Here is a 17,580-nt window from a genome sequence, read left to right on the forward strand (position 1 = left end):
ATTGTTGTAAAAAGCCATAAAACTAGTCTCTCTGTTAAGTCCATGTTTCGTCAAAAATGGAACTCTACAAAAGACAATCTACCAAAAACCACAGATCCACACGCTTACCTCCACAGATCCAACAACCACCCCAGACAAACCAATCAATCTGTTGTCTACAGCCTGGCACTCAGCTATCACCGAATTTGCTCCGAGGAGAAAATCCAGGATATACACCAAAACATGCTTAAACCACCTTCTCTAAACAAGGACACTCTACTAGAGAAGTAGATTGCATTATGGAACGGGCCACTCAAAATGTCCTACAGCATGTGTGAAACCCCTACGCTTAACTATCTGTCCCACCTTGTATTTTGCTCAGACACTCCATTACTTGGGAGCCTGATCCGAAGCTCAAAGTCAGTGGAATTCTTTCCATTAACTTCAATGAGCTTTGGATTGGGCCCAGAATGCAGAGACGTAAAATGCATTGGGGGAAGCGAGTCTTTGCCAGACTCCAGATTAGTGTGCTGCTTTTAAGGCAGTATCATTACCAGCTATAGTGTAGACAGCTGTCACTGCTAGCAAGATCACGGTGGACAGGTAAAGGTTCCAGCCCAGGGAGACTTGGATGAACAGCGCTCCAGAGAAAATATCTGTCTGGAATAAGAGCAAAGAGAATTTGAGTCTCTAGTGGGTTGCATTTCTTAGCACTTCTCTGACAATCTCCAGCCCACTCAAAACCCATTAGATGGGCAACCAGAAGGGAGGATGCTATGAAAGTGAGGAAGGGGGAGACAGGGGGGAAAAGGACAGACACAATAGGATCAAAAAGGTGCACTGAGCTGTGGAGAGCATGGGGCCTGATTCACTGTTGCACTGTGGCTCCGTGTGCCAGGGCCCAGACACGCATAAACCCTCCCCATCAGGTTAATACCCCTAGCGTGGGGGGGGGGGCCTTCCGGGGTGAGATCAGGTAGGCCTGTCCCTCAGCAATTCTATATCCCTGCAGTAGCTCACAGAAGCCATTACAGCACAACTTAGAGCAGCCTGTCAGGGATGTAAGTGATTGGCACCTCATTCAGACAGGGTCAGAACTCTCTCAGCAGGAAACAGCTCCTGACATTGGAAAGGGGAACCAGATGAATGCACAGACAAGAGCATGAGTCACTGGGAAACAAGGGAGGGTCCCAAGCACTGTAGGTGTTGTGAATGCTTAGTCCGAGCTCACTTTTCTAGTAGGTGGGGTCATTGGCATCTGTTAAAACAGAACATCTTGGTATCACCCTGGGCTTGGGAGACTACGTGGTCTAATGGTCAGAGTGATGGACTATCAGCTGGAAAGACCATGAGTGAGTGGCCAATGTCTTGTGCTTCAACCTATCTATCTGAAAATGGACCCTAGCCAGCGCCTCACTGGTTGCTCTAACAACTTCAATAACATTAGGCCTATTTATGCAGGTTGGAGATCTGACCTAGAGCTGCAGAAGCTCCCTGGGTCTCACTTTGTGGAGGGGGATAGTAAACGAGGCCAGATTGAAAAAAAAAAGCAGCATTAAAATTAAGATGCATCCATTGTAAATACAGAAGGTGGCACATACCAAGTGGGGAGGTTTTGTTCTGTATTAAATCAACCCAAAAGAAATCTGTAAACCTGGGATGTGGAAAGATGCAGACACCGTCCATGGGAAAGCGAGACAGAATGGAGTGGTAAAGAGCGTGTTCCTCTCTGCCCCCAAATCATCTCCCTAAAATCCAGCTTCCATTAGCCCTCGTGATCTTTACAGCCCCCAGATACACTAAGTGGCAGGGGGGCAGGGGAGAAGTGAAGAGCCTCCTACATAATGGATATGAGCTTTGTCTTCCCAGCAGGAAATATAAAGAGAACTGCATCCACACACTTTGACCCCATCACTCACTCAGCTCGCCGCTCTTCCTGGCAAGCAGGAGGACTATGAAACTGAGCAGCAAAGTTATTAACCTACTTTCCAGCAGGAACTGCGGCGTGAAAAATCCCCCTCATAACCAAACCTCCTGCTGTCGAGCCAGCCATTAAATACGCACTCTGAAAACAAAGGTGTTACCTTAGAGAAAACACCTCCGAGGCCAATAAGCTAAACCAGACACACCTGTCAGACGCGTACGAATTAGCCTCAGCAGAGAGGTCGCTGGGAATAAGCAGTGAATACTAAGCACAGACCACTGAACCGAAAGGCACTGAAAAATACTGCTTCCCCAACAGCCACCATATAGCTGTGATAAGTCTGGAGTAGCTGCAGGCTCCCGCCCTCCCGATATCTGGTACCCTCCTGTGCCAGCAACGCCTCTCACAGAAGCTGACCAGACGTCATCATGCCAGAAGGGCATTTGGGCCCAGATCCTCAAAGGTATTTAGGCTCCAAACTTCCACTGGCGGAAGGATCTGTGAGGATCCAGGCCTTAGTCACTACAGATGTGGGCTGGAAGTAAACTTTGGCTTAGAGACAAAAGACTGTAGTTCCCATTACCAAGTTTCAGTGGGGGAGGTCTAGGATGGATATTAGGAAACACTATTTCACTAGGAGGGTGGTGAAGCACTGGAATGGGTTACCTAGGGAGGTGGTGGAATCTTCATCCTTAGAGGTTTTTAAGGCCCAGCTTGACAAAGCCCTGACTGGGATGATTTAGTTGGGGATTGGTCCTGCTTTGAGCAGGGGGTTGGACTAGATGACATCTTGAGGTCCCTTCCAACCCTGATATTCTATGATTCTATGACCAGCCCTTTGAACTAGCTAGTCCCCTGGGTAATTAATATCTCCTGTGCCTAAGACTTTGCACTATAATCCTCCTTCCGGGTGCACAGGTAACTCCCATTAATGCGCTGAGCAGAGAATATGCTCCTTTCTTTGCAGCATTCAAATGATCAGAAGCTGACATTGCTTCATGTGCCAAAAATGCTTTAAGAACGCTGTGCTGTGCTGTGCCTTAAGGTGGTATACATTTCCCGTTCATCTTACAGATTGAAACAATAGAAGCAATTTGTGAAGGTGGAGGGACTAGAGATAACACTAGTTGTTTCCTTAAAATACAATTCTTAAAATTAGAAATTTCAATAAAGAAAATAATCATAGAAATGCTATTATGCTAAGATTATTTTTGCAAAGAATTTAATCAACACGAGATGCAATGGATCAGATCCTGAGATGGTGTACATGGAAGTCAATGGAGTTTAGCCAATTTACACCAGCTGAGGATCTCGTCTGATATATGGGGAAGAGTACGGGGTGGCAAGAGGGCATTTATGGTGCATAATATGTTCCTTAATTATTTGTAACGTTACGGTAAGGCTCACGGAGTGATTACTCTGCCTATGATGCCAGCTTGCTGTAGACACAATGTTGCTTTCCAGTGGGATACATACCGATATCTTGGTGAATATATAGAGAATGAGGGACAGTACGGACATGTAGATTTGAATCCTCTGTCCTCCAAATCTCTTCTTCAGGTACTCGGGCATTGTGACAACTCCTGCAGCAATGTAAACAGGCACAAAAATCCAGCCGAGGGCCAGTAGCGCCCAGGTAGCCTGGCAATGGGGAGGAAAGAAAAGAAAAGGCCATAATTAAACATATGCGATAGACTCTGCACCATGCAAATTCTCTGAACATGCCATGGGCAGTATCAGACAGCGTGGGAACGTGGCATCTCTAAAGCAAAGTATTGCTCTGCCATACAGACAGAAAAATCCTGGGACTTGGGGGTTATGGTTGGAAGACAAGGTGGTAGATGGGTGAATGAGAACAGGATGAACACTGCTGTCAGTACAGTGACAAGCCTTTGGAGATCTCACGTCTCTCTCTTTTTTATAGGATGTCAGATCCTGTTCCACTTCCTTGCCTCCTTGGCAAGATTCCACTTCATTGCACTAGCTCTATAAAAGGAGATGTAGTATTTGGTGACCTTTGGTACCAGTGGCATTACCACTTGTGCCAAGGTTCTAAGGCCCAGGAAGTTAGGAGCCAAGTACCTTTGAGGATCAAGGTCTAACTGACCTTCAGGCTCTTGGTTCCGGAGAAGCCTTCGAGCATCTCATGATTTTTGCAGGACAGTATGACTAGGTTAGCAGACAAGGATGCTGAATGAACAGAATCTCTCTGAGCAGCAGAAATAGAAGCAAGAGGAAGACACTGATGGACTTTTGGACAACTTCCTGTGTGATTGAACTGGATTTGAACCTGCACATTGTTTTGCATGAAGTGTCTTTTGGGAGTTTAAAGTTCTCTCTCCCATCACACTCTGCTGCTCCAAAATCCAGCCCAGGCCAAAATGGAGACGTTAAAGCTAGTGGAGTCATGTTTGCTCTCCGTGATCATCAAAATATATCAATATGTTCAATGGCGCACAGGCTGCACGTAGACTCCATGTTCTGCTGAAAGGGCTTGTTAGTGCAAATTGGAACTGGCAACGGGACCCAAATCTTAACTTCCAAAAATACCAGCTGCAGTGAAAATATATGCAAGAAAATTGATCTTGGGTGGATTCCTACATGCCCCTTGGGAATAAATTGGCACCATTACCAGGCTCCACTCAAGGGAGGTCTTTGAATGGAACAGCAGAGATTTTGAGTTATCTAATGGATGTGTATTGCAGGAAAACTAGCACCAGACTCACTTCTAGCCAGCGTACCTAGTAATTCCTCTTGAGTTGTACGTGCTACACCTAGTGTTCATGCTCTTAGAAGGGTCAGCGACTAACCTCCAATGGATTTCAATAGGCCCCAATTCACACCAAGTTATTGAACACAGAAACACACATTTTGGAACTTGAAATGTTATTACAGTGTTGCTAGCTCTTGTGGCTTTATGGTGAGTCTTGTGTGTAGGGTTGCCCACAGTCCCCTATTACAGGGGTTCACAACCTTTTTCTTTCTGAGGCCCCCCACAACATGCTATAAAAACATGCTATATTTTCTTTCCACAGCCCACCTGTGCCACAACTGTTTTTCTGCATATACAAGCCAGGGCCAGTGTTCTGGGTTAGCAAGCAGGGCAATTGCCCGGGGCCCCACACCACAGGGGACCCCACGAAACTAAGATGCTCAGGCTTTGAGGGGCCTCAGACTTCAGCCCTGCATGGTGAGGCTTTCGCTTTCTGCCCTGGGCCCCAGTGAGTCTAATACCGGCCCTGCTTGGCAGCCCCTTAAAACCTGCTCATGGCCCCCCAGGGGCCCCCGGACCCCTGGTTGAGAACTACTACCTTATTACAAGGGATGCTCCTTCTTTTTTCATCTCTATACAACAAGATCAGGAGTTGCTGAGTGCTGCAAAAGGCAGGAATAAATACCCCTGGCAAATGTAGGCAAGTACTGCTTATTATTAATTATAATAAAATAACAATAAATAATAACATCAGGAGGAAGGGTGGGGAGGGGATGCTAAGAACACTTCTTTTGAAATACAATGTTGGCAACCCTACTTTTCCGAGATGTGTTGTTTTCCCTAAAGCCCCAGGTCCTGGAATCCTGTTACTATGTGGGAATCTCAACTTTTATTTTCTAAAAACATAGTTTCTAACCTTCATAGCTGCAGAGCACATCCTAAACATGTGACCTGGGAGCTCCCTGAAGGTTCAGTAAGCAGCAGGTAAAGAAAAAGAACCACCACATTGACATGTTTTAAATCTCACGATTTTCAAGACAATCTCGTGATTTTGGGGGGGCCTGATTCAGGAGTTGAGAGCACTGGGGGGTTGACAATACTGTTAATAACTGATTCAGGGAACCCACACCCCATCCCCTTGTAAACTGTAAGTCCAGGGCAGCCTGGATTCTTACATTCCACTCAAAGCCCCCGACGGCGAGGCCCCCAGCTGCTCCTGTGCCTGCAAGGCCGATGAACAAGCCGCTGCCCACGTTGCTTGACATCAGCGAGGCTCCAATCTGAAACACACAGCACAGGCAGAGAGTCATTGCAAGTAGTTTCTAAGCAACATAAAGCACTTCCCTATGGCCTGGCCTGCTGTCACGTCCGAGGCTGTTGTCTGATGGATTTTTTTTAAAGGATACGGTGCTTTGACTTATTAAAGTAATCTAACCTATGTGAGTCTGCCCCCTGGTGCTGGCCCTCATCCGGTCAGTTTTCATTCAGTCATTGACTTCAGTGGGAGTTTTCCCTTCGACAGACACCGCTGCGGAGTTGTCTTCATGAATTCTGAGGAGCTCAGATAGGCCAGTGAGAGATACCATAGCAGATGTAAACAGATGGATACGCTCCGAGCACAGATTCAGGATGGGCCTGTTTGAAACAAGCACTTGTTTCCTTTTAAGTTTATGTATTGTAAACATGTAAATTATTGTGGAGCCTCTTTATGGCTTATTCTAATCTACGGGGATTCCATGAAGTGCGAGGAATCTCCCCATGCATTTATTGCTTTGCCCCTAGAGTATCAATGCAGGCTGCGGGACCCGCCCCAGACGCCGCTGCTCCCTCGGGATCCATCCCACTGGAGATCCCCTTCTTCCACTGCAGCTGCTGCCATATGTGCCACCCCGACAAAGTGGGTGCGATGGAGTTGTGTTAACAGGGGTGTCCCCGGGCCACCTGTAAAGGGGGATCCCCAACCACAGCAGAGACCCCAAGGAAGGTGCAGCTCCAGGTGGTGGCATGTTTTCTGGATAAGGTCTACAAGCTTGGCGTGGGGAAGGTGCGTGTTTGAGAGCAATTTGCATCCTTAAGCTCCACCTACTTCTCCCTTGGCCTATTCAGTCCCCGCCCCACTGTGCAGGTCCCGCCTCCCAGACTAGCAGAGGGGCTAGTTGCAATGTCTGGGGAACAGGCTGGCGCCATGGCCATGTCTGAGATGCCCTACAGGGAGGGAAGGCCCCCTCCACGTGTGATCAGAGTTTAGCTGCTGGTTTGTAAAGCGCTTTCAGCTTCAAAGTGTGACATAAATGCATCATGTGCCATGTATCCTCATGTGATCACTCCTCATGCTCTGTGCTCGGGGCACGACTCTGCTCCCCTTATTCGCAAGGTGCCCCATCAAAATGCAACCCAGTGGGAGTGATGGATGCAGAACTAAGGCCCACGTTTGTGAGTGCCCGTCAGGTTAGCAGGTGGTGGGCTGATACCACATCTGCAGGGCAGCACCGCTCGAGCTCCCTGGGCGGTCAGCAAGATAACCTGAGGGGCAGTTATAAAAATGTCCATTCAGCAGAGGTTGTGCACATCAAACAATCCTTCGTAGCCGGGGTCCTGGCTGGTGACAGCAGACACAGTGTCCCTGGGGCTCCTTTAAGCTCTGTTCCTTTCGTAACCCTTGGTTAGCAGAAAGGCTCACGTTTTACGAAGATCGGTGAAACTCAGGAGGCTCTGATACACGGGGTGAAAAGGGAGGTGCTTGCGGGCAGAGCTTATCCAAATCTCCCTGCTCTGAGAATCTCACAAAATCAGGGGCTGCAGGGACTTTGCACTTTCACCTGGAAATACTGTGAAACCAACCCCCTTTCTCCCAGTGGGCCAAATCCTGATGCCCTTACAGGCCCAGATCCCCCTGCCACAGTCAGATCCTCGCAGGGGATTGTGAGGGATCCCCTCACAGAAACCCCACCTCCCACAGCATTTCTCTTCCCTCTACCCTTATCCCCTCCAACAGACTGTGAAGGCCTGTCCCCAAACCTGGCAGCTCCCTCAGCTGAGATGCTTCTGCATTGGCCCTGGTGCCCCAGCCCAGCTTCCTGGCCACATGCCTCTATCGGAGCTGACAGAACAGAGAGTCCCCATTGTGCCCCAAAGGGAACCATGCCGAGAAGCTGACACAGCTTCAGCCTTAAACTCCAATGGGCTGGAGGGATGAAATTATGTGTAACCTCCCCACGGGTCCCCCCATCTCCACCCTGTCCCTGCATGGCCCCCAAGCCCACGCAGAGGCCATTGCAGGGTCTAGGATGGGGGTAGGGAGGAGATGGCACCAGGGAGGTGGCTGAAGGAATGATGGAGAGCCTCAACCAGAGTGTGCCCTCCATCTATGGGGCAGCTGAGGATCATCTGGGCCTTAGTTTTTCCTCAGGAAAACTCCAATTGACTTCTGACCAAGAAGGAATGGAGGTGACGTCCTGTCTACACCGAAGTGAATGGCAAAACTCCCCCTGATTTCAATGGGGACAACTGCCCCCGAGTAGTTGTCATGCCAGCATTCCCTCTGGGGTAGCCAGGAAGTGAAGATGTGCAAAAAGAAAACAAGGACTTTTGCATTTATAACCTGAGAGAATCCAGTGCCTTTCTATAGGCAAATATTTACACTCCAAGCCTGGACCTTGAGCTGTTCAAGAAACACTTACATGGAAAGAATGTCGCATGTATCTTAAAGAACGTGTGAGCCTGGGAAGGCTGCAACCCATGCATAAATGTGGGTTCAAACACATATAGATGGAAAACTGCTGCAGTCTGGAAAATGCTAACACCTCGGGTTAATTTTAACACCACCCCCAGCGTGGTCCAGTGATCCCTTAACTAGATGAAAACAAGGTACAGTGCTGTTCCCATAGGATAAAGCACCTCTGGTTTTAAGTATCACTCTCCTTTCGGACAAAGCTTTGCCATGCCTCTACACAGGCCAAATTCATCCCAGGTGGCCACTGACATCAATGGAGATACACCAATGCTTTGGCTTCCTTCTTACGGAAAGTTTGCTTTCCAACCACACCTTGTCTGAACAGCAGATTCCTAATATGCCACTGCTGAGCTCTGAGCAAAGAGTAATGGAGTTTGACCTGCTTCTCACCTTCTGAGACAGTTAAAATATTAATATTGCATGAAGCCGGAAGCTGTGGCCAGAATTAACATTGCTACCAGCCCTACTTCTCCATATAGTAAACTGCTAATTAAAAGGCTGACTGGGGTAATGTGAAATCATATCTTGAGTAAATATATTGACTCCCAAGAAATGTAAATACCTTCTCTAAAACACACATCCGACTGTATCGGACACAGATGTCAGAAACACAGAAGCTGTAGAGCAATGAGACAGTGGCCTTATTATTTATTCTGGTAGTGTCTGTGTCCAACTCACAGGAAGACACAGACACTCCAAGAAAAATAATCCTGAAGCCATGGAAATAGTTGTCTGCGGTTCCACAGCCCATCACGAGACCCTTGTCACAATTGTATTTACCCTACGGGTCTATAGCTTATCCCAGGGGTGGGCAAACTTTTTGGCCCGAGGGCCACATCTGGGTATGGAAATTGAATGGTGGGTCATCAATGCTCATGAAATTGGAGTTCGGGTGCAGAAGGGGATGAGGGCTCTGGCTAAAGGTGCGGGCTCTGGGGTGGGGCTGGGGATGAGGGATTTGGGGTGTAGGAGGGTGCTCCAGACTGGGACCAAGGGGTTTGGAGGGGGTGAGGGGAATCAGGGCTGGGGTAGGAGGTGAGGGCTCTGGCTGGGGGTGCAGGCTCTGGGGCAGGGCTGGGGATGAGGAATTCAGGGCGCAGGAGGGGGATCAGGGCTGGGGCAGGGGGTTGGGGGCATGGCAGGGGGTCAGGGGTGCAGGCTCTGGGTGGCGCTTATCTCAAGCAACTCCCAGAAGCAGCGGCATGTCCCCCATACGGCTCCTATGCGGAGGCGCAGCCAGGCAGCCCTGCACGCTGTCCCATCCACAGTGCCATCCCTGCAGCTCCCATTGGCCCAGTTCCCGGCCAATGGGAGCTGCGGGGGCGGCGCTTTGGGCGGAGGCAGCGTGTGGAGCCCCTTAGATGCCCCTAAACGTAGGAGCCAGAGGGGGGACATGCCGCTGCTTCCTGGAGCTGCAGCTTGCGTGTGCGGAGCAGCCCCCGACCCGGCTTCTGGCTGGAGCAGGGCAAACCCCAGACCCTGCTCCCCAGCGGGAACTCGAGGGCCAGATTAAATCGGCTGGAGGGCCGGATGTGGCCGGCGGGCTGTAGTTTGCCCACCGCTGGTTTATCCTCAGACCCCACTCCAGCTTCCCTTAAAGTCAATGGAGAAAAACTTCATTGGGAGAGGGATCATGCCCTGTGTTACACACTAATGTAAAATCATGAGTAACATCATCAAACTCAATGGAGATACACTACGGGGGAGGGGAATCAGTGACAGAGGAAAGGCAGGTTCTGTAGGCCTGACTGCCTTCACTGAGGGTGGTTTTTACACAGAGAGGACTCCAGACTTCAGAGGAGTTACTCCTGATTTGTACTGGTGAAAGGGAACAAAAGCTATAGGCCAAAATCTGCAAATCTGGCTCCCTACCACCAGGCTCCTAAGGCCATGTTTAGACATCTAAATAAATGAGACTTGACCTTCAGGGTACCTGAAGCTCTCACCTCAGTCACAGAATCATAGAATATCAGGGTTGGAAGGGACCTCAGTCAATGGGGACTTCAGGGCCTCGAAGTCTCTGAAAAAGGCAGGCCACATTGATTTAAATGCCTGAATCTGGATTCAGGAGCCTCACTTTGGGTTGTTTGCCATTTTTCTTCCACCGTCAGGCTGTTGGCGATGGGATGGAAATACTGTACACATATATGGGCTCTGTCAGATCAGGAGGGGAGATTAGTTCCAAAGTTGGGGGGTCATTAGTTGGAAATGCTGTTTGGCCAACCCTTTTGGTTAAACTGGAGGGGCTCTTGGCACCTCAGCTGATCTCAGCTGCTGTGGTATCACATGAGAGGCCTGCCTTGGAGACCATCTTTTAAGACCAAACCCATTAGGGTGTTATAGCTCGAAGCTGAAACCCTGAAGTTGCCAGAATGTTGCCACCCAAACTGGAATTTAGCTGGGACGCTGGGGTTAACCTCCCCACTCTTGCAAAGAGTGCTGGGATACTTAGGTTATCACAAGTGGTCAGAAGATGGCACCTTCAGCAGCAGAGCAGACCTCGTCCCATATTGCATCATATGTTTCCTTAGGCATCAGTGCTAAAACAGTCATAACTGGTCTCAAGTGCAGCTCAGCACCTCTGAGAATCAAGCCCAAAGAATCTCAAGTTGGGCCCGGAAAACAGAAACAGGCAAACTCAGAGAGTGCTTTTGACCCAAACAACTTGCCAGAGAGTGAATCAGTAGGAGAGCCAAGACTGGAACCCAGCCCTCCTAGCACCCAAGCATGTGTTCTAACCACTGGGCCATATTACCTCCTGGAGTAGACTAGCCACCAGATGCAATGAAAAATAAGAATAGTAAGGATCCTGGCAAAAGCCAGCTTCCTTCCAACATCTTTTAAACCTTCCACGCTCTAGTTATGGAAACACCCCCTATGCTTTTCCCTAAATGTCACCGGGGAGAAATTGGAGCACAAAGCACATTAAAGCAATAACAGCTGTTATATATACGTACGCCTCTCTGACAGAAGAGGCCTAGAGGATTTATGGGCACTGTGTATACAGAGAAAGAAGTTTTTGGTTGAAAACTGTATTCCGTTACCAGCGACTCACTGGAGAGAGATACAGCTGTATATTTTGCAATTGGATGAAAAGGCTATTTATTCCAGTGACACCTTTATTCTTTTAAAACGTTGAAATTATTTTTAGGTGTGCCTTTCGCTCCCACGCAAGCGTGCCCTTTAAGAGCTTTATTCCTTTCTCGTGAATCATTTCGGAGATTTATTTTAGTCCTCACACAGTCAATAGTGTAGCCTTTCCCCCACCCGGGAAGGGTAGAGGCGAAGGGCTTTGCCATACGATTGTTTTCTTTGTCGTCTCCACATGATGTTTACGGCATCGCGCAGACCTGAGTCATTTAATGCTCCCATGGCTGTTCTGCAGCTGTATGTGAAGTGAGTTGGGAACAGGGGGAGGACCTAAATCCAGCTCCGAATGGGCAGGTGGGGCTGCATCATAGAAGCCACAGCACCAGGTAACCCGTTGCCTCTGACCTGAGCAAAAAAGCTAAGAACTGAAAAGACCAGGGAGACTGAACTGTCCGTTCCCTCCAGGTAGGAGTCTCTGTAGCTCAGGGCTTAGGCTCCTGGGCAGAGCTGTGGGGGGTGGGTACTCTGTGGTTGAGGGTCCCGATAGCTCAGGGCTGAGGCTTCTGGGCAGAGCTGTGTGGGGTGGGTACTGTGCCTGTCCCCAGACCTTTCTATCAGGTACCTGGATTTGCTTGAATCCCAATTTTTAAGTAACAAGTGGAAGCATCAGACTTACTGGCAACCATGTCATGGACCGTCCAGCCAGGAAATACCCTCCAACTGTCCCCCGACTTGCCCGTATGGATGACTGAAAAACAGAAAAAACATTAAGTGCTTTTCCCCACCACGGGTTCCCACCCATCACACTGGTCCTGCTCTCCAGTCGTCCTGCCAGCAACATGCTGGGAGTCCTCCCAGTTCTGGGGGGTGGGATAGCTCAGTGGTTTGAGCATTGGCCTCCTAAACCCAGAGTTGTGAGTTCAGTCCTTGAGGGGGCCACCTAGGGATCAGGGGCAAAATCAGTACTTGGTCCTGCTAGTGAAGGCAGGGGGCTAGACTAAATGACCTTTCAAGGTCCCTTCCAGTTCTAGGAGATGGGATATCTCCATTAATTATTATTATTTTGCCCTCCCAGCTGCTGTTAGAATTGACTAACTCCCCGTATCCAGGTCATCCGGTGCTTTCTGGAGGATTCAATAAACCATTTTGCAGACGCTCGAGGTGCAGCGACAATAGTTAAAACAGGGAAATAATGCACTGTACTCCAGCAAGTCCAGCGGGGTGAAACCTCAGGCTGTAGCCCACCCATTCCTGGGACGCCAGAGAGCTCGCCTTGTCGGAGACCCCAGACTGCGTACTACAGTGTGCACATGGGATTGCACTGGGGCAGTGAAGAGTTGCCCCATTCTAGGGGGAACTATGAGTAGAACAGAGCCTTAGGATGACCAATACTTCCTAAGCTTCCCGTTGCACGGGAGAAACACACAGCTTGTCCCCTGCATGTTCCCAGCCAACGCTTCTGGCCAGCGAGAAGGGGAGTGCTTCCTGTTAGCCCATTATTAACACTAGCCTGAGCTAACAAGCCTCTCTGGCTTCTGAGCTGGGGGCCTGGTTGTTACTTTGCAAGTGGGAAAGCCCCTGGGTTTGTCAGGACATTGTACCCAGAAGTTACCGAGCAGCTGTGAGTTGTTGCTCCGCTCTGATTTGGGCACCACTCTCATCTGCATCTTGGAAGGCAGAATACGGAGCAGCTTTGGTCCTTGCTTGCAGCAGATGCATGGGGCACCGGAGACTGGGGGTGCGGAGTGATGGCCTAGCTCCTCCATTTTCCTTCTCCCCATTCCTAGGTATGTTGGCTGCCTGGCTTGGGTAGAAGCTGCCCTCTGGCTGGGTGATGGGGCTTCTGAATCCATTTAACAACCTCCCAGTGAGTGCACATGTTAGGAGAACAAAACGACTTCCCCTGACAGGCCGCTGGGTCAAAGAAAATAGGGATCAACTAATAATCGTCTTTCCAAATTTTCCAATGCCCGATTCAGTCCTTTTCGCTTCATTCCCCCTCTTAGGCCAGAAAAGTCTCCCAGTTCGCCTTTCCGCAGCCATTCCACGGGGAGCCTCACCTCTTTTCCCCAGTCCATTATGGGATACTTAGCAATTCTGGCGGCAGTACCCTTCCCTCAGTGCTATTCAGGGATTGCAAGGAATGGAATCGGAGCTGCATGGCAATGTGGGGGAAAGTGTTCCTACTCTCTACCCCCTAGCATACTAGTCAAAGCCTCCTACTATCTGGCCCTACGAAAGTACTATGCACAAATAAAAAAGCAGGTGGATTATAAGCAGATATCTTTGCACACAGGAGAGGCCCATAGCTGATTACACACACTGCCTGTCTTCTGTCCCCTAATGGAAGCAAATCACTGAGCTCCTGGACTCACCCATATCCCAACGGCAAGGACGAAGACAAAATAGATGACGACAACAACGATGTCCACAACCTCGAAGGCAAAGTTACTCTGGCCAGGCTGGCCAGGTGGCTCTGTGGTGGCCGGGGTGGGCTGGCTCATGGCTGCAAATATACTGCTGATTGTCTCTCTCTCACACTGGACTTTGATGTACGTTTTCCTTCATTATTCTCCTTTAATAATTAACAGGGTTGGGAGAGTGTCAGAGGGGAAATCGAGAAACACAGGGTGGCAGATAACACTGTTGGCACACTGGCAATTGACAGATCCCGGTCTGCAGCATGCATAGGCATCCTGTACTGAGCCAGTCATCTCAGCCCTGCCTCGTAACCTGCCGAGCTAAGGACGGCAGGGTTTGGAAGGTGGCTCAGATAAGCCAGTTCAGGGAATCAGGATTAAAGGGACTTGAAAGACCTCAAATTAACAAATAAATGGACTTAGGATGTCACGTTTATTTTGGTGGGTACCAAACAGGAATCACTGCAAGAATAGGGGCTGGGGAAATATAACTGAACCTACAACATGCTGGGACTAGATCTTCCCACAACATACTTAGATTGGGGCAGCGGGCCAACTTTCTGCACTCTGAGGTGCCATCACAATACATAGAATAAATTGTACAGGGCCTGTTCCGACGAGGGCTGCCAATTGTCTAATCACACAAACCCAAACATGCTGCTGTTGTTTGCGGGGGTGCGGGCTCTGGGAGGGAGTTTGGTGTGGGAGGGGGCTCAGGGCTGGAGCAGGGGGGTCTGGGTGCGGGCTCTGGCAGGGAGGCACTTACCTAGGGAGGCTCCCGGGTGGCGACACAGCGGGGCTTAGGCAAGCTCCAGGCAGGCACCACCCCCACAGCTCCCATTGGCTGCAGTTCCTGGCCAATGGGAACTGCGGAGTCGGTGCTGGGGCAGCACGTTGAGACTCCCTGCCCCCCAGGGGCTGCAGGGAAATGCAGGCTGCTTTTGGGAGCAGCGCAGAGCCAGGGCAGGCAGGGAGCCCGTCTTAGCCCTGCTGCGCTGCCGGACTTTTAGCGGCCTAAAATCTCACTGATTGGCTTCTGTAGCCTCTGGGAGATAGGGTTTGATTCCAGGAGACCCCCGGCAAAACCGGGAGGGTTGGTGACGCTAGTTCTGACTGCTGTTGAAGTGACATCTCCAACACTCATGATTCTATCCCCAGCTGCTGGAGTCCTGTGATTAAGTGAGAACAGCAGCGGTTATTATAAAAAAAGGACATTTCCCGCCATTGTGGCTGCAGAGAAAAGCTTGAAAATGTGACCCAAGGATGACTTATAGGCTCAAAAATTAGAAGGAAAATAAAGAGAACCCACGAGGTAGTATTATTATTTTAAATTCATGATTTTAAAGGCAAGCTTATTGGTTGGGGGTGGTGGTGGACGGGACTGAAATGATATTTGAATGCTTGTGGTTGGCCTTTCCATTCTACGGGAGTTGGATCAGGCTCAGGGTCCTGACAGCTGCAGGGTGCATATTTAAAACAGCCACGTAGGGTCCTACATTTAGCTTTAAAAAAAAAAACACAAACCCCATCAACTTCTTTTTTAAAATAACTGGAAGGTGAAACAAAAACGTACCCCTGAGTGCTGCCGGCACATATTCATACATGGCACAGTGCCACCTGGTGCACGAAGAAGAGAACAGAAAGTAGAATTGAATGAGAGTCCAGCACCTGTTATTTAGACAAAACACATTTCTTTCAGGCCCTTTATAAGCAAATAGTCTTGTTGGCAAATTCACCCAAGTTAATGAGACACCAACCTGAGAGCCTAACTACCTGCAGTCCTTAAAAATCCCCTGGCACAGTTCTCCACAGCAGGGCCATACGTCCTGGCCAATTTGCATGTTTACTTTTCCCTGCTTCCCCCTTGCAGTACAAATTAGGTTTGGGATTCAGCCTTTTTTCCTGCCTTAAGCGGCTGTGTGTCGTTTTGATGTGTTGCGAAAAGCCGCAGAGTTCCACACCAGAACTAGCTGCATTTCAGCAGTGGGAAAAGTAGTATTATGATTATTGATTATTCGAGTGATTTCTGTGCAGTTTGCAAGGGGCTTCCTGATCTTTCAGGAGGAAAAGTGCTATCTGTAGGAATATAAGCTCTTAATTATGATTGTATTCCGCTACCTGACATCAAATCAAACAGCACATGGCGACCCCGGACCGCTCAATAAATTCCATTCCCATCAACAGGAAATTCCATTCCCATCAACGGGAATTAAATGCGGATAGCAAGGCAGAGGGAGTAGCATTTGTATTGCCTTATCTAGGGAGCCTGTCACATACATGTTTGGCACTGATGGAGTTAACTCGCCTGACTTGCATGAGCATCAAGTACAGTCACAGGCAAAGAGCTGGGGAATGAACCTGGGAAAGCAGAAAGAAGAACAGGAGTACTTGTGGCACCTTAGAGACTAACAAATTTATTAGAGCATAAGCTTTCGTGGACTACAGCCCACTTCTTCGGATGCATATAGAATGGAACATATATTGAGGAGATCTATATACACACATACAGAGAGCATAAACAGGTGGGAGTTGTCTTACCAACTCTGAGAGGCCAATTAATTAAGAGAAAAAAAACTTTTGAAGTGATAATCAAGCTAGCCCAGTACAGACAGTTTGATAAGAAGTGTGAGAGTACTTACAAGGGGAGATAGATTCAATGTTCGTAATGGCTCAGCCATTCCCAGTCCTTATTCAAACCGGAGTTGATTGTGTCTAGTTTGCATATCAATTCTAGCTCAGCAGTCTCTCGTTGGAGTCTGTTTTTGAAGTTTTTCTGTTGTAATATAGCCACCCGCAGGTCTGTCACTGAATGACCAGACAGGTTAAAGTGTTCTCCCACTGGTTTTTGAGTATTTTGATTCCTGATGTCAGATTTATGTCCATTAATTCTTTTGCGTAGAGACTGTCCGGTTTGGCCAATGTACATGGCAGAGGGGCATTGCTGGCACATGATGGCATATATCACATTGGTAGATGTGCAGGTGAACGAGCCCCTGATGGTATGGCTGATGTGATTAGGTCCTATGATGATGTCACTTGAATAGATATGTGGACAGAGTTGGCATCGGGGTTTGTTACAAGGATAGGTTCCTGGGTTAGTGGTTTTGTTCAGTGATGTGTGGTTGCTGGTGAGTATTTGCTTTAGGTTGGGGGGTTGTCTGTAAGCGAGGACAGGTCTGTCTCCCAAGATCTGTGAGAGTAAAGGATCATCTTTCAGGATAGGTTGTAGATCTCTGATGATGCGCTGGAGAGGTTTTAGTTGGGGGCTCTCTGTATGTGTGTATATATATCTCCTCAATATATGTTCCATTCTATATGCATCCGAAGAAGTGGGCTGTAGTCCACGAAAGCTTATGCTCTAATAAATTTGTTAGTCTCTAAGGTGCCACAAGTACTCCTGTTCTTCTTTTTGCGGATACAGACTAACACGGCTGCTACTCTGAAACCTGGGAAAGCAGCTGTCTCTGGGCGTTAGTAGGGGGAGCAGGCATAGATCACTCTGGGTTTGTCAGGGAGCTGTAATTGCTCTAAGGTGTGGCAAGCTGGTATCTCCAGTTCCTTCACTACATCCTGTCAGTGCCACAGGCCACCTGGTGCCGCTCGGGACATTTCCTGGCTGGCGTGGGAGGACTTCTGCGTTTATGGGTGTGCAGCCCTGTATCCTGTCAATCTCAAGCCACCAGGCTCCTGCTTCCATTGTCTTCAGGGTAGTCCTCTCCGC

At 48.9% G+C, this 17,580-nt stretch overlaps 1 protein-coding gene across 3 annotated transcripts in view; it reads right to left on the reverse strand.

The window, feature by feature from the left end:
* The window catches only part of SLC5A9 (solute carrier family 5 member 9), a 57,590-nt gene that overhangs the window by 22,384 nt on the left and 17,626 nt on the right, over window positions 1-17,580 (reverse strand). The window contains exons 2-7 of one of the 3 annotated variants that reach the window (XM_034780033.1): window positions 15,433-15,476; window positions 13,815-14,014; window positions 12,116-12,187; window positions 5,792-5,896; window positions 3,380-3,544; window positions 534-639 (exon numbers count right to left, since the gene is read on the reverse strand). In XM_034780033.1, the coding sequence (XP_034635924.1) occupies window positions 534-639; window positions 3,380-3,544; window positions 5,792-5,896; window positions 12,116-12,187; window positions 13,815-13,943 (577 nt within the window). In that variant the 5' untranslated portion in view covers window positions 13,944-14,014; window positions 15,433-15,476. Of the gene's footprint in view, window positions 1-533; window positions 640-3,379; window positions 3,545-5,791; window positions 5,897-12,115; window positions 12,188-13,814; window positions 14,015-15,432; window positions 15,528-17,580 lie in introns of all 3 variants that reach the window. The other 2 variants (XM_034780031.1, XM_034780034.1) reach the window with 2 other exon arrangements.

The sequence above is a fragment of the Trachemys scripta genome, chromosome 8 (assembly GCF_013100865.1).
Source record: "Trachemys scripta elegans isolate TJP31775 chromosome 8, CAS_Tse_1.0, whole genome shotgun sequence".
Taxonomy (NCBI): domain Eukaryota; kingdom Metazoa; phylum Chordata; order Testudines; family Emydidae; genus Trachemys; species Trachemys scripta.